Consider the following 18,533-nt stretch of genomic DNA (forward strand, 5'->3'; position numbering starts at 1 on the left):
TTCATTGGAATTTATAAAACTATCGGTTATATCCTAACAATTACATTATCTGGTCCTTCGAGCCTTCATTATACCCGGCTCGAAGGACCAAAAAGTGTAATTTTCGTTGTAAGGATATTATACAGGATGTTTTAGCCGCGGAACCACGGCAAAATGACAAGGAAATGAACAAGACATTCATAAAGGATAATATATTTACATTTTTGGAGAAAATTGAATCAAAAGGTCCTTAATAACTTCGTTAATCGATATTTCGATAATTTTCATTGGAATTTATAAAACTATCGGTTATATCCTAACAATTACATTATCTGGTCCTTCGAGCCTTCATTATACCCGGCTCGAAGGACCAAAAAGTGTAATTTTCGTTGTAAGGATATTATACAGGATGTTTTAGCCGCGGAACCACGGCAAAATGACAAGGAAATGAACAAGACATTCATAAAGGATAATATATTTACATTTTTGGGGAAAATTGAATCAAAAGGTCCTTAATAACTTCGTTAATCGATATTTCGATACATTTTCATTGGAATTTATAAAACTATCGGTTATATCCTAACAATTACATTATCTGGTCCTTCGAGCCTTCATTATACCCGGCTCGAAGGACCAAAAAGTGTAATTTTCGTTGTAAGGATGTTATACAGGATGTTTTAGCCGCGAAACCACGGCAAAATGACAAGGAAATGAACAAGACATTCATAAAGGATAATATATTTAAACTTTTAGATCGTTTTGATCGAAAACTATTATAGAAAAAAAATCAATACACGGATAGTTTTTAATAAAACTTACTCGACAATTCAAAACGTAATAACCACAATTTTTGCGACAATAAGAAAAGTTCAATTACATTTTAATATTTCGAAATGTTTTCCTTTGTAGTAATCCAACAATTTCCCATTAATTATACGGAAAATGAGTGACCCGATCGGTTCGGTCTCTCCGTTTTTATTGCTCTCGGTTTTAAAGTATTGTCTCGATCCGTTCCCGTCGAATATCTCTCGGTACAATCAAATTTCCGTTATCTACAAGTCGTTCTTCGACAACTGGCTCTGTTGCTCTAATAATTGAGCCAACGATTTCGGACCTTGCCCGCTGAACAGCGACTGCTGAGGCAACCGACTCAAACTATTATTTTCCGCCGACTTGGTCCTCAACTGACCGGGCAGATTGGGCGTCCAGCTGTTATTAAACAAAGAATACCCCGGAGTAGCGTTCTGATTTTGGACGAACGGCGGTTCCTTCTGCGTCGGCGGGGGCGGCTGGAAAACAAAAAAAAAACTCCAAAATCGTCGATTAACAAATTAATGTCTGCACCAACCTGATTGACGTTGGGTAATCTGGCGATTCCGACTCCCCCCGGGGGTCCCACGGGTGCGCCGGGCATGGTGGCCTCCTTCAGCATGGCTTGTCTCACCGACATACCTTGACAGGACGAATTTTCAAACGTCAAATTGTTACCGTCGCTCATGAAGTTGCCCAAGTAACTGTTCCACGGCGATCCGAAGATATCTCCGCCGTTGGATTGATTGTTCGATTTATTATTCACACCTTGAAAAGATTTCTGTCAAAAATAGATCTCAAACACCACAATTAACAACTAAAAACTATGCAAACGGATTTATAACCACCCCCTGTAACCCCGAATCGCTCTCATTTAATCTCCTAAAGTCTTTTAATCTGCCCCATATCCCTTTCAATAACCAGATCTAACACCGTGTCGTTTCTGACCGTAGTTATTGGAAATTCGCTATATTTTTCGATCTCCCCTCGTATAATTTGAGCAAATGGATTTATTTCTCGTTATAACCACCCCCCGTAACCCCAAATCGCCCTTATATCACGAGTTTTTTACTTATACGGTCTTTTTGTCTGCCCTTATCCACCTCATGCGCCAGATTTAACACCATGCGATTTCTAATTCTACCAACGAATGGAAAATATGCTAAAAAATTATTCGAGAATTAATCCTGATGTTGGGAAGACCGTGAGGGGATAAACAAGAATTATTCTGAAAAAAGGGTGAGTACCTTACAGTAATTTCAAGATTATTTCCAACTGTATGTTACTTAATTTTTAAAAATAGCAAGTTGAAGTACTAAAACCCCAAAAAAACTTGTATTTAAAATACTTTTCGGCTTACACTAACACTAGTTGGTCCTTCGAGCCGGGTATACCCGGCTCGAAGGACCAGACAACGTAATTGTTGATATAGTGATATAAAACAGTGTTTTTAATCCGTGAAACCATTTTTACGGTTTAAAAAACGGAAATGGACATTCGTAAAGGAAAATAAATTTAAATTTTTAGATTATTTTCAGCTAAATTGAACTAAGAAACTCCATTCATCGGTATTTCAATCTATTTAAATTCGAATTTCTGAAATTATTGGCAATATTAATACCGATTTCTAACAATTACATTATTTGGTCCTTCGAGCCGGGTATAATGTAGGCTCGAAGGACCAGATAATGTAACTGTTAGGATATAACCGATAGTTTCGTGAATATGAATGGAAACGTATGGAAATATCGATAAATGAAGTTTTTAAGAACATTTCGGTTCATTTTTAATCAAAATTATCTAAAAATTTGAATAGATTATCCTTAATAAATGACTGTTCATTATTTTTGAACTAAAAAAAATGTTTTACGGATTAAAAACACCGTTTTATACTAATATATCAAGAATTGTATCGATTGGTCCTTCGAGCCGGGTATACCCGGCTCGAAGGACCAGACCAGACACCGAATCAAACTACCTTGTATGTAATTGGACGATGCGTTATTAGAAAACGAAGGCGGGTAATTCAACTGGTAATCCGTCCGATAGTTATTCTGCTGCGACTGTTGATTGTTCTGCCACCAATTGGGGTTGGGCATGGGGGGTACGTCTTCCCTTTTCCAAGTATTAAAAGGATGCGATGGGGGGAAAGAAACGTTCTGGAAAGGCGCCGTTGGGAAAGAATTCTGTTGTTGTTGTTGGTAACCGAGTGGTTTTTGGTTCAATGGAGGCGGCGGTACGACGGTTTTATTATTTTGGAAACTATTTTGATACGGCGGCGGCGGCGGCGGCGGCATTATCTGTACCCCCATGTTGGGTATACCGGGTTCCTTTTTCTGGTATTGGTAATTGTTGTCGTTCATCTGCATGTTGGGCATGTTTCTCAGAGCCGTCAAATAGTCCGGTTGGGTAGGCGGGGGCGGCATCGGAAACGACTGGATGGTTTGGTTGAAGTTTTGCGTCCTAATCGGCGGGTTGAACGGTTGATTTTGGGTGGAAGCGGGCGGCGGAGGCGGCGGTTTCGATTGTATCTGGTCGAATTTTACGGTTTTGTCCGTATCGGTATCGTCCACGATGAACTTAACCTGCGATTTAATCGGAAATTATTGAATTTGATTGGAAAATTTTTGGATGTACTCACCTGTTTGCTACTCTCTTCCATTTTTTTGAAAATCGATTGCAAGGCGACGTTTTGTTTGCCCCTTTTGTTTTTGGCGGCGTCCGCTGCTTTGAGAGATATGGGGTTGAAGTTTCCGGGGGGTGTTTCTACTGTGGCGTTACTCAGCATTTCCCTTTCTTCTCGCGATTTTTCCAAAGAACCCTGCGGTTTGAGGATACCAGCTTTTTTTTCCAAACCTAAAGTGAATGATTATTTTTATTTCTCAATTGTTCTAATCAAATTTCTCATTTTTCAAATCACTTCTCCATAGGTTATTGAGGTTAAAGAACGTTCTAACCGTGTGTTTTTGGCTTTTTTAAGGTTAAAGATCGTTCTAACCGTGTATTTTTGGCTTTTTTAAGGTTAAAGATCGTTCTAACCCTGTATTTTTGGGTTTTTTAAGGTTAAGGATCGATCTAACCGTTCTTCATTAGGTTTTTAAGGTTAAAGAACGTTCTAACCGTTCTTTTTTGAGTTTTTTAAGGTTAGAAAACGTTCTAACCGTGTCCTTTTGGGTTTTTTAAGGTTAAAGATCGATCTAACCGTTCTTCATTAGGTTTTTAAGGTTAAAGAACGTTCTAACCGTTCTTTTTTGGGTTTTTTAAGGTTAAAGAACGTTCTAACCGTGTATTTTTGGCTTTTTTAAGGTTAAAGATCGTTCTAACCCTGTATTTTTGGGTTTTTTAAGGTTAAGGATCGATCTAACCGTTCTTCATTAGGTTTTTAAGGTTAAAGAACGTTCTAACCGTTCTTTTTTGAGTTTTTTAAGGTTAGAAAACGTTCTAACCGTGTCCTTTTGGGTTTTTTAAGGTTAAAGATCGATCTAACCGTGTGTTTTTGGGTTTTTTAAGGTTAAAGATCGATCTAATCGTTCTTCATTAGGTTTTTAAGGTTAAAGAACGTTCTAACCGTTCTTTTTTGGGTTTTTTAAGGTTAAAGAACGTTCTAACCGTTCTTTTTTGAGTTTTTTAAGGTTAAAGAACGTTCTAACCGTGTCCTTTTGGGTTTTTTAAGGTTAAAGATCATTCTAACCGTGTCTTTTTGGGTTTTTTAAGGTTAAAGAACGTTCTAACCGTTCCTCATTAGGTTTTGAAGGTTAAAGAACGTTCCAACAGTTTTTTTATAGAATTTTTGAAATCAAAACACATTCCAACGACTCCTGATTGGGTTTTTGAGGTTATAGAACATTCCATCCGTTCCTTTTTGGATTTTTTTTCAAAATTAAAGAAAGTCCTGACCATTTTACGTCCTCATCTGTCTCATTTTCACTTGTTAAGTAGTCCATAACAACTTGAAAACAATCTTAGAAGATGTTTCATTATTGTAAATTATATTTTTTGATTACACCTTGTTTATCAACGAATATATTGTTTTTTCTGATAAATATATTGGAAGTTTAACCAATATGAGGCTCCATTCTCATATGTAAGGAATAAGTAAAAAATAATGAGAGATAACGGAATAATTCTCAAATTTGATTATAGCAAAAGAGATTTGAGAATTTTTTGATACATTTTTATCAATAAAAATCACGATCGACTCACTTTTTCCGGCTGTATTTTCATAATAACTGTCCGCCACACCGAACGACCTCATTTCCTCCAACAAATCGTTTGTCGGATCCGGTTGTATGCACACCGGTTCGAACACCGTTTCTCCGTCAACTTCGTTTCTGGAAAAAATTGCGTCGCGCGATTATTCTCACCGATACATCGCTCAATACTCACTTCAAAATCAATTTATTCCCGTTCAAATCCAAATCGGTCAACCACAAGCTCATTTTAATTATCCGTTTCATTCTAACGGATCTTTCGATCTTCGCATCACCCATGTCTTCTTTAAAATCGAAGTCCTTGAAATTTTTACACAGGGGTAGGAACCCCTCGAGCATCTTATCTTCCGGCAATGGCACTTTCGAATCTGAAACGAAAAAAAATTATTTTTTTATACAAAAAAAATTTTTTACGCTACTTACATTTGTTGGTATTGAATCCTTTGAGATATTGCTGGACGTTATTTAATAATTTGACTAGACTCGGCCATATCTGCAATCGATTCGTGAATACTTTCTCTTTCAAAACGTCCGGATCGTTGTTAATGGAATACAGTAGAAGTTTTACTGAAAAAAAAAAAACAATTAAGGGGGTATTTTTATAAGATTTGGACACTTGTGTCCTCATACACGGCCACAACTTTTGCCCCAGCTTCTCAAACTACGGATTGACGAGCTACAAACTCCAATTGTAGAATTGAGGTTATGTAAACGATTATTTCGATTTAAATTTGTGTTTTCGATACGGAATAACAACCGGGATGCTCAATATGCAATATTCCCTTTCTGTAAACGACCACTTCATCTCCAGGTGTGTAAGAAATTGATTTACTCGTTCAAAAAGATCCATCATGTTGGTCCCCACGTTGATTTCTATTAGTGTTTATACACCAACATTCCCAACCCCCATAATTTCATCTACTGGTTCTTTTCCACGATTTTGATCCCCATAAACTGTTCTATTAGTGTTTCTTTCCCATAACTTTGGTCCGCATAATTTTTTGGATTCTATTATATCGCCTGAATACGTCTAATATTTTGTTGCCACACTGTATAATAAATTTTAGATTTTATTTATTGAAAAAATTTAGTTAAAAAGTGAATATATCTCTACAAAAATGAACTAATAACAACTAATGATAATTTTAAATAAAAAAAACTAACCTGCTGGAAGGGCGTAATAATCCATGAGCCCCTCATCCATTTTAAGTGTATGAACTGGAACCAGGAAAGCACACAAAGATCCCGCTATCAATTCCAGAACCAATTCTCTAATTTTTTTCTCGTCACAAGTCAATTCGTCTATTTTATTCAAATCAGATCCGATGTGGCTCAAAGCGTATAAATTTATTGTAGTCATTTTAATGAGCATATCTCTGGTGAAACTTTGGGTAGCCACAAGGGCGGTCATTACGGAATTTAAGCTTTTCACTGAAAGCTCGGCTTGTTTTAGTTCCGTACCTGTGTGAAAGTATCCGTGAGTGCATAAGAAAAGTTGAATAAACTCGTTCACCGTCATTTTCGTTTGGATTTTTTCCGAAGGACTAGAAAATAATAAAAAATACAATACATGTGTATATAAACAAATAAAAAGGTACCTGTCTTTATCAATAGCGGAGCTCAAAGTACAAGATAAATTAGTCGCTGAACCCGGAAACGGATGTTTCACAGCAATTCCTCTGATATAATAAAACACAGTGGATAATTTATTCCCTTGGCTGGCTTCTAGAAGCGCCAGTTGATTGTACGGATGACCGCTAGTTGGTGATACTAATATAGCCTGCCTAAAAACAAGTAAATTAAACTTTAAACTAATAATTTAAAAATTGAGAAGCATATCGAAAGAAAAAGTTGCATCTTAATCCCCAGATCCACCCACAAGTTCGCAAAATACCCCATAAGTACTGAATGTATTCTATGAATCAATGGATCCTCATAAAAGATTTATTAAAATCAGTACTTAATCACTCAAGTTGAATATTTGCATCCAGTTAACTTGTTGCCAGTAGTTCAATTGTCCCGAAACGAACAGTACTATAATATAATCATTGTACATTGTAATCAATTTATAGTTAAGTAGAAATTTCTTTTGCATTGTTAAGCAGCTGAGAAAGGTTAGGTATAAAAATAGCATATATGTAAAATCTCGCTTCTCCTGTTGCATGATGTGTGAATATAAAGAAAAAAGACAATTTATTATTAATATTTCATTAAAAAATCAATTATAATTACTTATAAAAACTCTCGGCTTGTTTTCTTTGATTCCTATATCGAGCTATGTCTCCCAGATGTACTAAGCAGTATTGGCAAACGTAAAGGCAAGATGATGTCTGAGGTAAACCCGAAAGGTCGGAATTAGGAGTTGTTTGTCCAAAAACATTTCCCCTTTTACGGAAAGGTAAATCAACGTCAAATGTGTTACACAATTCTTGCAATAACGTAATGTAAAAACCAGAAGCAGATTCTAAAGCCCATGTTAGAAGCGCTTGACAATCAGAACGATGTATATTCTGAAATCAATTAAATTTAATTGAATATTCATATAAAATCAACTTACCTACTTTTTTATCTCTTGCTTGTTCTTGTAAACTGGATATATGGTTTTTGAAACCTATATTCCATAAATCTTGTTCCACTTTTTTATCCAACGCGTATTCTAAATCAAGTACAAGTACTTGATGGTATATTGTTTGTAGTTTCTGTTGGTCTGTCCAAGCTTCGGCGTTATTTAACCAATCGTTTTTCCTTGAAACTTTTATTTTTAAATCTTCTGCTTGCCTAAAATTGAAATAAAAAATATGGTAAGAAAATATTTACAATTCTAGATTCTTACTTCAAAACTTGAACAGCTGCTTTATATCCCATATTTTTCATACAATTTACGACGAAATTTTAACTTTCTCAAAACAAATCACATTATATCGATGTGGTTATTGAATCAAAGTTGTTAAATATTTTCCTAAAGACAACCACATATTTATTTATCAAAATTCTGGAAAATTGAGATTTGTCAATTTTTTTATTCTTCTTTTTTTGAGGGTCTTTATTACCTATTTATGAGAAGGGGTAACTGTATATGTTGTAGAGTAAAAGGCGATGATTTTATATGACAGTGACTTGACATTGAAGATGTGTTCATTACAAATTGACTTTTGGCACTTTTGATACCTAGTTAGGTGATTGCGTGGAGCTTTTCGCTCAAAATATAAAATAAAAATGAATATTCCTAATGAATATATTTCGAATGCAGAGGATATTGCTGATACAGTAAGTACTTATTTATATAATAATTTTTTTAAATAATATTAAAATCATTAATTTAATTCAATAATTTATGAAGTTTTAAAAATTTAAGATAAAAATGTCACGTCACCTCTAGAGACCTAGAAATAATTTAAGATTGTTCAATTAGAAGTATGTTGAAATTAAATAAAATCAGTTTTTTTCTAATTGGTTCTTGTTTATAAATTTAACATATGTTACATAAATAAATTAACTATTTAATTTTATGTATATAAGTTAGGTTATATTTTGGAAAAGTTTTTTTTTTAATACCATATGGTGAAACTAGTGTTTATAAACGCTTTCTATAAATTAAACATGACATAAAGATATATTCATATGATTTTATTACAATTCTTCATTGGTTTTTTATTACAAAATCATATTATGTGATTATTCTGTATTATTGTTTATAATTAGTATTTTTTGGAAATTTTAATGTAATATTTCTAGGTTATAAGAAAATTGAAACACATTCTACCCACATTAGCACGAGTATGTCTGATATCAACATTCTTAGAAGATGGATTAAGAATGTGGTTTCAGTGGTCAGAACAAAGGGAATATATGGATATGTCATGGGGTTGTGGGAAATTTTTAGCCACCGTTTTTGTTTTAATTAACTTAATCGGTCAATTGGGTGGTTGTGTAATGGTAATTATCAGATATCGGGTCAATATAGCTTGTGGGGTATTGTTCTTCATCGTAGTACTACAGGTAAATATCATTTATGACTTTTTATGCATATAAATATTGTTTAATATGATTATAATTTAGTTTACAGGAAGTTTATTGATGTTAAAAACACATTAACTTCTATATTTGTGTTCTGCAGGTTTATTTTTCTTAATTTAAAGATAATGTGTTTGATAATGAGATATTTGTTCAGGAATGTTCCTAGTTTTGTTATTATCTTCTAATTTCGACGTTTACGTACAGTTTGATTCTGGATGTTGTTTATAATGCGAAAAATACTAATTTAATATTGTATATAATAGAATTGTGTTAGTTAACTTCAAAAATATAACAATTAGTTTATTATTTTGTAAAATAAAAATGTAATTATCAATTTTACGAAGCGTGGTACAACATGAAGCGAATTATTGAAAATAAAGTAATAAGATGACATAAAATTCGAAGGAACTGCTATGGAATTATTGTTAGAAGGCTTTTATCTGCTTTCTAAATGTTGGGAATGGTTTAAAACCATCCTAGTAGTACATTTTGTATTTTTGGTAAGATTCAAAGACACAAAGTGCTAAATCTGATCAGTAAAGCGTACAAGGACTCACAAAAAGACTTCTAGTGGCGAATCTGAAGACAAAGTGACATAAAACTACTACCCTTGGCTTGTATCTACCTTATGAGGACATACTGGAAGATTTTAAGTGGCAAATCCAAAGTGATTAATAGCTTGACACAATTTTATGCACATTTTTGAAGTCAAACATTAGACACTGCGAAGAAAGCAGTTGAAGTAGTCGACAGATAACCCAGAACGAGTTCAAATTTTTTTTTAAACGTTTTCACGAGTCTTATAGTGTATTTGTAAAAGTACTGTTTGCAGAAATGAATTTGACATTGAAAAATTTATTTATTTGGTATGTTTGAAAGATCAACTAGGTGCAAATATTTCCTTAAAAAGCTTACAATCAATTTAATGACAAAAAATATAAATGATTTGGTAAAAATTGCTTTTTATGTTATTCGTGATTCATTAAGGATGTTACAATAACAAAAATATTATGTAGGATGTTTTTTTCTTAAACTAATGTTTGTACAATATTCTAGAGTCACATAAGGATGTTTTCATAAGTTGTAACAGCTTTGCCAAACAAGGACGGCTCCATATTTTGGACCGTAATCTCAATAATGAACACCTAAGATTCAAGACAATCCAAAATATTCATGATTATATCACTTGATAATGTCTTTTTCGTTAAAAAGATTTGAGTGCCCCAAAGAAGTAGGAGAGTGGGACATAAACCCCAAGAAAATAGCCTTTTTTGGGAGGAATCTACTCTGCGAAACGTTTCATTCGATAAAAAGATTTAGGTACCTCAAAGGAGAAGAAAAAAACCCAAGAAAATGGCCTTTTAAGAAAGCTTTAAATTGATTAACAGATTGTATCAAATCGAAACCTTATCAACAGCCAGTATTTCAGTTTAGGTCTTTTATTTAACGATTGAGACAGTAGAAAGTCTACCGGATAAGCTAGTGTTTTATAAAAATTATGAAAAAAGTAATTTGTTGTTGCTAAGAATATTAATTTGTATTTTAGACATTGGCTTACAGCATTTTATGGGATCTTCAGTTCCTCTTTAGAAATCTGGCCCTCATAGGAGCCTTATTACTCGTTTTAGCGGAAAGCCGAGGCGAGGCTAAAAGTTTATTCGCCGGTGTACCCTCTCTAGGAGACAACAAACCCAAAAATTATTTACAATTGACTGGTCGGGTGTTGTTGGCCTTCATGTTCATAACTCTAATTCGATTCGAAATGAGTTTCCTACAGGTGAGAGTTTAATTTTTTTTCTGTTCAATTGAAATTTTCATTTCTTCAAATCACGTAGTACAAAATTTGAAGTCTCCTCGAGGAGATAACTGGAGAGTACCGGTTTGTTTTTTTTATCGAAAACTTCCAATAAATCATGATACGGTCCTGGAGGAGTGAAAATTGTCGTTTTTTATGGAAAAATTCTTTTCAGATTACTTTGGATCTATTAGGTTCACTTTTAATGGTACTAGTTACAGTAGGATATAAAACTAAATTAGCTGCATTGACTCTAGTTTTGTTACTTACAACATTGAACTTTTATCATAACGCGTGGTGGAATATTCCAGACTACAAACCGTTAAGAGACTTCCTCAAATATGATTTCTTCCAGGTGGGTCTTATTTTATTTATTTTCTAATCTATCGGTACAACATAAATGTACTAAATCCGGTCCTGTCGTTTGTTTACATTCCCGATAGTCTTGATTATGTAAACAAACGACAGATCCGAACTAGCTCATTCGTTTATACATAAATAATGTTGATTTATTCTATTTACAACTAAAATTTAATATTATTCCAACTAGTAATAGTGAATATTTATTTTTAAATATATTTTTAGACATTATCCGTTATTGGTGGACTATTGATGATAGTGTATTTGGGTCCAGGAGGTGTTTCTATGGACGAGCACAAAAAGCGGTGGTAGAACCGTGCCATTCAATTTAGTAAACAACTCGTGACAACAAAATTATAATTCCCGACTCTTTTTATACCTTAAATATGCGTTACTAATTTTTTTTTGTTTTACGCGTATTTTATCTTCGAATAACAATTTTAAATGGACGAATTCAAACAGAATTTCGTATACGAAATAATTTCCCCAAAGCTGATTGTAATATTTTGATTCAATATCTTCGATTTTTTCATTTAAGTACCACAAACTACCCTTTTGTCTTATTCCATTACTTGGTATTTGGTTTTTCTTCGTGATTCAATTTGGTATCTTCATTTCTGTTGTATATCGTTTTATTTTGGTTATTTACTACTTTTTTTATCTATATTTTCATATTTCATTCAGTTAACTTGACTTCGTTTAGTATTTTTGATACTATGTTGAATTTATGGACCAATTTTTGCAATGGGGATATAAAGTTGATCTTAATTCTCAATTTTTTTTACTGTTTTTAAGGTTTAATCTACTATTGGATCGAATTTTTTATGATTTTTCTCTTTTTTGGTGATTAAATCGAGGTTCTAGTGTATAGACCAACCGTATTCCATCGTAAACCCATTTAGTTTGCTGTACGGTTGTTTTCCTTATTGTTTTGAAACATAATTGTTTCCCCTCAAATTTATGGGGTACTAGAAGCTGTTCCATAACTAGTTTCAGCTTTATTTAAAGCAGAAGTACCCAAATTTTTTTCCCAAGAACTACTTCGGTGGGTCCCCTTTTGCTACATTTATATAAAAAATCCATTTTTTTTTTGTTTTCATTGTATAATTCTTCTAAAGTCTCTTGTTGACCCCTTTTGCAATCACTGATTTAAATGATGCAGGAAGAATTTGGTATATATTGGAATGTGAGGTTAGGTTGGAATTATTTAACAAAATTGACTGTACTATTGAAAATTAACAATGTTTGACTTCCCATCTGTTGTTTTACATCATTTTACATGAATTGAGTGGCTAAAACGCACAATATTTATTAGTTATTTCCTCATTAGAGCTTTTTAGGGTTTTTTGTGATGATTTTTCTTGATTTTAAGTTTATTTTCATAGAAAAACTGATTTTCTATTAAAACAAACAGAAAAATCATAACAACAAACATATAAAAATGTCTAAGAATGAAAAAATTGTGAAATTGACCATTTTTAACATAAAATGGACTTAATTATTTATGCATTAGGCCTTTCGATCATTTTTTAATGCAATTTTCTTTTTTTTTTGTCTTCCGACGTTTTTTTTATCAAATTTCATCTGTTTAAACAAAATTCTGTTCGACTTTTTCCACTTTAAAATTGTTAACGTTGTAAGGTAAAAAATTTCAACATAATTTAAGCATAACTTTTATTTTAATTGAAGAAAAACATGGATATGTATATACTCTATTGAATTTATTTGTTTTTTGACTTAATACCATATAGAATGTGACACTGTTGCATGTGTATTTTTTTTGTTAAATTTTATTTACACCCATAAACATTTAATACCCAAAAATTTTATTTCGCTTCGCAACGTTGCAAAGTGGAACTTATACAATTTTTAGAAAGTACCTTTGAAATATATTTATTTTTTTAATTATTTTCAATAAAGGAAATTACATAATTGTAGTTTAATTTAGCCCCCTTTCTAACCTCAAAAATATCAAATTTTGTTAATTAATCAGGACTGAGAGAAACTATGGTAGGTAGGTATCTAAAGAAAATGAAAACACCCTGTAAAGATAAATTAATACAATAACAAACATTTTTAAAACGAATACAAGGCATTGGATGTGATTACGACAAATGTGTTTTTTTTGTTAAATAAATTCCATATCATAATTTACTTATTTATTTTCGACAAACTTGATGATACAACGTGCTATAATTTCATAAAGTTTGCTTACGTCACTTTCTTTATCACTCGCAACTATTGGAATTCCTTCGTTGGTACTTGAAGATATACCCGGATCTAAAGGAAGACTAGCTAATATACTACAACTTAGCTCATGTGCTAATTTCGTGGTACCTTTCCCAAACAGATCGATATTTTTAAAACAAGCAGTACATTTTATATAATTCATATTTTCGACTAAACCTATTATAGGTACGTTCAGTTTTTTAAATAAACCGGCTCCTCTTTTTGTTACTTCCAATGCAGCCGTTTGGGGAGTAGTCACCAGAACAACACCTACATTAAAATACCTTGTAGAGATTATTAATATTTAAATGATAATTATACCTGTTATGGGTAAGTTCTGTACAAGACTTAAAAGTGTATCTCCAGTTCCAGGTGGTGTGTCCACTATTAAATACTCCAAAGTACCCCAATGGACTTGTCTAATCAATTTTTCTAACGCTTGCATTACCATAAGACCCCTCCATATTACAGGCGCTTCTTTACCTACGAGGAAACCCATGGACATACTAAAAAAATTGTTTGTAGGGGTGAAGTTTAATGTAAATATTACCATTTAACTCCGTAATTGACGAGGGGTTCCATTAGATTTTCTTTGTTTATAAACGGTTGATCATTTAAATTCATCATTAAAGGTATAGAAGGACCGAATACATCTGTATCCAAAAGACCGATTCCTTTATTGGGATTTATATGTTTTAAAACCGTTGCTATATTAACTAATAATAAATGTTAATTAACCGTAAATTAATTAGTTTAAATTGTTACCTGATGTTGTGCTTTTACCGACACCTCCTTTACCGGACGATACGAGGATTATATTTTTAACTCCTGTTATAGGTTTTTGCTTAGGTAATCCACGAGACATTAATTGTTGTCTTTTTTCGTTTATATCCACATTATCAGTTGATAAGTGTACTAAGTTCTGAAATAATTAACAAATTGAGTAAATATTTATTTAAAAATGTCCTAACGTAACCTGTAATAAAAGTTTCTTCTTAAAATGTATAAAGAAATTTTTTCGTTTAATGAAAAATAACATTTTAGATAATCCTCTACTAACTTTCTTCTTCTCATTTATGGATTATACTACGAAAATTTGATCTACCAATAAAATGGTCTTGATTGTCATATAGCTACAATAGCTAAGCCATTAAACTATGAAATGATTATATATTCAAAGCTATAAAGTTATATACGTTTATCCTCTTAAATATTCAAAGTTCTATAAATTTTCTAACAAGGTTTTAAGATAATTTTGTGCTGTTATCCAATATCTGTGACAGCTACAAATAAATTAAAAAGAAGAAGCGATTGACATATGTCAAACAAAATAGGTTAACATTAGTCGAACACACAAATTAGAAAATAACAAATTAGAAACTTTATTATCTAATAAATATGATAGAAATAACTTGCAACGACCGTTTGGGTAAAAAGGTAAGGGTTAAATGTAACCCCGACGATACAGTTGGAGATCTGAAGAAACTTATTGCGGCGCAAACTGGAACACGATGGGATAAAATAATTTTGAAGAAATGGTATACTACTTTTAAGGACCACATTCAACTGCAAGATTGTATCCTTTTTTAACAAAAACTACATTTTTTGTCAGTTTTTTCATTAAAAGTATTAAAATTATAATGAAAATTCGTGTTTTAATACAAAAATGATTTCTAGCAATACAATTTGACGTAAACAAAAAACGTTTTTCCTTAATTTATTTATAGATGAAATTCATGATGGGATGAATATTGAATTATATTATCAATAATAGGAACAGAGGGAACACTTATATAATCTAGATTTTAAGTTGTAATTATTTTATATTTTTAAATAAACGTATTTATTACTTGTGTTTCTTTAACTAACCTTTACTCTTAAATAAGTGAGGATTAATGATCCATTGAATGAATTTCACCGAAAAGTTGATTATTACAGTGAGTCAACAAGTTTTTGCGAAACGAAAATAACTAAAAAATAAAAATATTACATGTAGAATATGAAATTTATTTCTAATTTCTCGATCAACTGAAAGAAAATAGGGAAAGTGGGAAGGTTTTAAATATATACTAGGTAGTTTTTTTTTATTTTAATTAAAACTAATTGACAATTAATGTTTCAACATAGAATCAAAATTGCAAATTCGAATTTTTCCATTCAAACAGTTTGAGATATAATTGAGAATGCGCAGAACCGACCTGGAGCCCCGGAGAATAGAGAAAGCGTTATCATTCTGTCTTTCTTAGTCGGATCAGCTTCCACTTATAGAAAATGTCCATATAAAAGTATTACATATATAATTTGACGTTACTAATACGCCGTTTTCACTTCTACCCACGAAACAAAAGTTGATAACATCATTCCAATACACATAAATCTGTGAATATAAATATTACCTAGAAAGTGACATTGTACAATCGATAATGTAAAGGTTTTTTGAAAAAAATTCTGTTCAAAATATGTTTACTATTTTATGAACTTTGTATTGAATATTTAATTACGTCTAAATCCAAATTAGTTACTTTCCAATTTATTAAACATCAATAAGTTTGACGCTCATGAGCCTGGCACGCAAAGAATCAATTGGAACGTACTTCGGTAAGTTTTATGTCAAATGTCAAATTTGAAAACATGCCACATACTATTATTGCCATGTCCTAGATACAAGATACTTGATTAACTGAATATGAAATACGAATTCTACGAAAGCATGTCTTCGAAACTATACATAAGATTAATGTGAATATTTGACATGATATTAAGAAAATTACATTTCATTTTAATTATGTATCACATAATAAAAAGGATTTGATGATTTCCATATTAAAAAACGCATGCATACTATTAAATAATAGATAAGAATACTAATAAATACGATTTTTTTTTCATTGAAACTTTAATTTAATGATAAATCTTTTATCAAACCCCAATATACTCTCTTCAATGATAGCAAAATGACCGCCAAAACATTTCATTATTTCAATGTTTTTTATCAACCTTGTATATATTTCAAATTCAAATTATATGGTGAATAACTTTTTTTATCGAATACTAGATAAGAAATAAATTGAGGTATTAAATTGAGCATGCTGAAGTAGTTAAATATTTCAGCTATTATATTATAGGTAAAAATCTTCGGATGATGGAAGTTTTTGAAACCTGGCAACCGTGCAAGAAGCCGATGAGGAGGACAACGAGCGGGCACTTCTCCCACTTTATAATTCTGCGTTGTGCTTTTCCTTTCCCGCCGCACCGCTCTCATTCGAGTTGTGGTAACCGAGTAGGACGCGTAATTTGTCGAATTTTCGAACCGCGCCTGTCAATTTTTTATTTGCATTGTCGCGACGTTTGTCTAATAATTTCGCGACAAAGAAAACCAACTCAGTGATCGGTATTTTTATTGATCAACGGTTCGATCGTTTGAGCGACCTGTTTTAGTGCAAGTGGGTTATTGGCGGTGGATGCCGATCAAAGTGGATTTATTTATGCCTACTTTGTGTAGTAGTGTAAGTGTGCCATAGAAAAATGTTTACATAGCGATAATCGCGCGATTGTGTTTTGTCGTTTAAATCGTATTCATTCAATTGCTATTTTTGTTTCTTTGCCACGTAGTTCGTATGTTATTTTCGGTATAAGTACCGTTTGGTTTGGTTTGGTGCGATTTGCGACGTGTTGAGGGTTTTCACAAGTTTCCGATAGATTACTTTTATCGACGCTTCCATTAAGTGTAAACTATGTACAGTGCGTGATAAAAAAAGTGCTCAGTGATTGCGAAACTAGTGTGGCAATTTTTTGGATTACCGACGGGATTTTTCACTTGGATAGGATTATAAGGATTAATTATCCATTTTTTTTAAGGTAAATCTGATTTCTGAATTATTCTCATACCTGACTTAGGTTGCCCGTAAAAAATATGGCTTCCACTTAGTTTTTTTTTCACATTTCACTGTAGCACAACTCGATGTTTAATACGAATTTGTAACGAAATATAATCAAAATTAATGTGTTCTATACCTAATTGCCACTAAAGTTATAGCTACACTTGCATATGTAAGTTAAAATCATGTAAATATTCTCAATATCGATATATCTTAATATATCAATATCGAAAACAAAAGTTTATTATACTTTCAGAACTTCTGGCAACGATGTAAGTACTATAATAACCATATACTACAACAAACGAAAATCTATAAGAATCACACAAGTCGTTTTGAAAATAATCGAGATTTTCCACAAATAGTAAATAAATTAATAAATTTAGTAATTAATGTCAGCTAAATAAGTGACAGTTTTATACTTCTTCTTTTTTATTTTTATCTATGGTTATGGTTATTTATTATAGAACCATCAAATCATGTAGAATTCGATGTGCTGTTGCCAGATGTATTTATTTTATTGTATTTGTTGTTATCATTACTTGCAAATTGTATACAAGCAAAGCAGGTTACTAAATTAAAATATTGGATTTGTGATAAGTATACACGGCTTTCGCTTTAGCCGTGAGACAAATAAGCCGTTAACCCCGTTTTACTTCGTTCGAATAAAATACGTTATAAATAGACGTGTTTATATAAAATATGGACGTTCACAAAGATGAATAGGATGCTTATAAATATTTGACTGTAATTAACACTTGTCGTATTTAAATAACAGTGTACTAACACCTTTCTATAAACAGGTACTGTTTTAATTTTTTGCGCTTGCGCATTTTACCTTTTGTCATGCCAATGCAGTTGGTGTATTTTTGGAATTTCCCACGCGTACGCTAACGAACATAATGACGGAAAAATTGTTTGTGAAAGTATGCTTGGATATATTTTTAAACAATAACAATACACTGGGTTTATTTGTAGACGCTCGCTTGTGCGTCGAGAATTTGAACTAGTAAATTTATAAGTAAAGATCAAATAAACTTGGTGTATATTTATATATATACAGAAAACGAAACTATTGTATATATGTCATATCATACTAATATCGTTATATCAATTAAATAAATATTGACACTGATTTCACGTTTAATTACTTTTAACTGTTTCCGGATTTAAATTAACATCCCTTTCATTAAATAATAATAAATTAATGACTATTAAAAATCTTCTTTAATAACGTCGGGATCTTGTATTAAT

The 18,533-nt window shown here is 32.1% G+C and overlaps 5 protein-coding genes across 7 annotated transcripts in view; 3 read left to right on the forward strand and 2 right to left on the reverse strand.

Annotated features, from left to right (window-relative positions):
- Positions 1-726: 726 nt before the first annotated feature.
- LOC130900063 (nonsense-mediated mRNA decay factor SMG7-like) lies at positions 727-8,117 on the reverse strand. The gene is made up of 12 exons (XM_057810388.1): positions 7,834-8,117; positions 7,562-7,778; positions 7,233-7,510; positions 6,599-6,784; positions 6,165-6,544; positions 5,424-5,567; positions 5,176-5,368; positions 4,993-5,120; positions 3,431-3,645; positions 2,768-3,374; positions 1,328-1,557; positions 727-1,268 (listed from the first exon to the last, which is right to left on the reverse strand). The coding sequence occupies exons 1-12, from the start codon at positions 7,872-7,874 to the stop codon at positions 1,032-1,034; spliced, it is 2,856 nt and encodes a 951-aa protein (XP_057666371.1). The 5' UTR covers positions 7,875-8,117; the 3' UTR covers positions 727-1,031.
- LOC130900068 (surfeit locus protein 4 homolog) lies at positions 8,105-13,104 on the forward strand. The gene is made up of 5 exons (XM_057810399.1): positions 8,105-8,267; positions 8,736-8,999; positions 10,564-10,794; positions 10,988-11,167; positions 11,398-13,104. Exons 1-5 carry the CDS (start codon positions 8,217-8,219, stop codon positions 11,482-11,484), a joined length of 813 nt encoding a protein of 270 aa, XP_057666382.1. The 5' UTR covers positions 8,105-8,216; the 3' UTR covers positions 11,485-13,104.
- Positions 13,105-13,316: 212 nt separating this feature from the next.
- The window catches only part of LOC130900065 (iron-sulfur protein NUBPL), a 72,524-nt gene continuing 67,307 nt past the window's right edge, over positions 13,317-18,533 (reverse strand). For 2 of the 3 annotated variants that reach the window (XM_057810397.1, XM_057810396.1), the window contains exons 2-5: positions 14,167-14,323; positions 13,952-14,117; positions 13,723-13,907; positions 13,317-13,671 (exon numbers count right to left, since the gene is read on the reverse strand). In XM_057810397.1, the coding sequence (XP_057666380.1) occupies positions 13,328-13,671; positions 13,723-13,907; positions 13,952-14,117; positions 14,167-14,266 (795 nt within the window). In that variant the 5' untranslated portion in view covers positions 14,267-14,323 and the 3' untranslated portion in view covers positions 13,317-13,327. Of the gene's footprint in view, positions 13,672-13,722; positions 13,908-13,951; positions 14,118-14,166; positions 14,324-14,377; positions 14,472-18,533 lie in introns of those variants that run through there. The other variant, XM_057810395.1, reaches the window with a different exon arrangement.
- LOC130900070 (ubiquitin-like protein 5) lies at positions 14,716-15,235 on the forward strand. The gene is made up of 2 exons (XM_057810404.1): positions 14,716-14,977; positions 15,129-15,235. The coding sequence occupies exons 1-2, from the start codon at positions 14,800-14,802 to the stop codon at positions 15,170-15,172; spliced, it is 222 nt and encodes a 73-aa protein (XP_057666387.1). The 5' UTR covers positions 14,716-14,799; the 3' UTR covers positions 15,173-15,235.
- Positions 16,462-18,533, forward strand: part of LOC130900062 (putative mediator of RNA polymerase II transcription subunit 26) — a 71,889-nt gene continuing 69,817 nt past the window's right edge. The window contains exon 1 of the mRNA XM_057810386.1: positions 16,462-17,259. The gene's annotated coding sequence lies outside the window, so the exon portion shown is untranslated. The remainder of the gene's footprint in view (positions 17,260-18,533) is intronic.

This window comes from Diorhabda carinulata, chromosome 12 (assembly GCF_026250575.1).
Source record: "Diorhabda carinulata isolate Delta chromosome 12, icDioCari1.1, whole genome shotgun sequence".
Taxonomy (NCBI): Eukaryota; Metazoa; Arthropoda; class Insecta; order Coleoptera; family Chrysomelidae; genus Diorhabda; species Diorhabda carinulata.

Bases quoted from the DNA above. Each gene is read 5' to 3' on its own strand.
- LOC130900063 (XM_057810388.1), bottom strand. From the start codon at position 7,874: ATGAAAAATATGGGATATAAAGCAGCTGTTCAAGTTTTGAA. The intron at 6,785-7,232 runs GTAATTATAATT...ACTTGTTTTTAG, and splicing joins CAAGCCGAGAGTTTTTATAA to GCAGGCTATATTAGTATCAC. The intron at 6,545-6,598 runs GTACCTTTTTAT...ATTATTTTCTAG, and splicing joins TCCGCTATTGATAAAGACAG to TCCTTCGGAAAAAATCCAAA.
- LOC130900068 (XM_057810399.1), top strand. From the start codon at position 8,217: ATGAATATTCCTAATGAATATATTTCGAATGCAGAGGATATTGCTGAT. The intron at 9,000-10,563 runs GTAAATATCATT...TTTGTATTTTAG, and splicing joins TCTTCATCGTAGTACTACAG to ACATTGGCTTACAGCATTTT. The intron at 10,795-10,987 runs GTGAGAGTTTAA...AATTCTTTTCAG, and splicing joins TCGAAATGAGTTTCCTACAG to ATTACTTTGGATCTATTAGG.
- LOC130900070 (XM_057810404.1), top strand. From the start codon at position 14,800: ATGATAGAAATAACTTGCAACGACCGTTTGGGTAAAAAGGTAAGGGTT. The intron at 14,978-15,128 runs GTATCCTTTTTT...ATTTATTTATAG, and splicing joins CCACATTCAACTGCAAGATT to ATGAAATTCATGATGGGATG.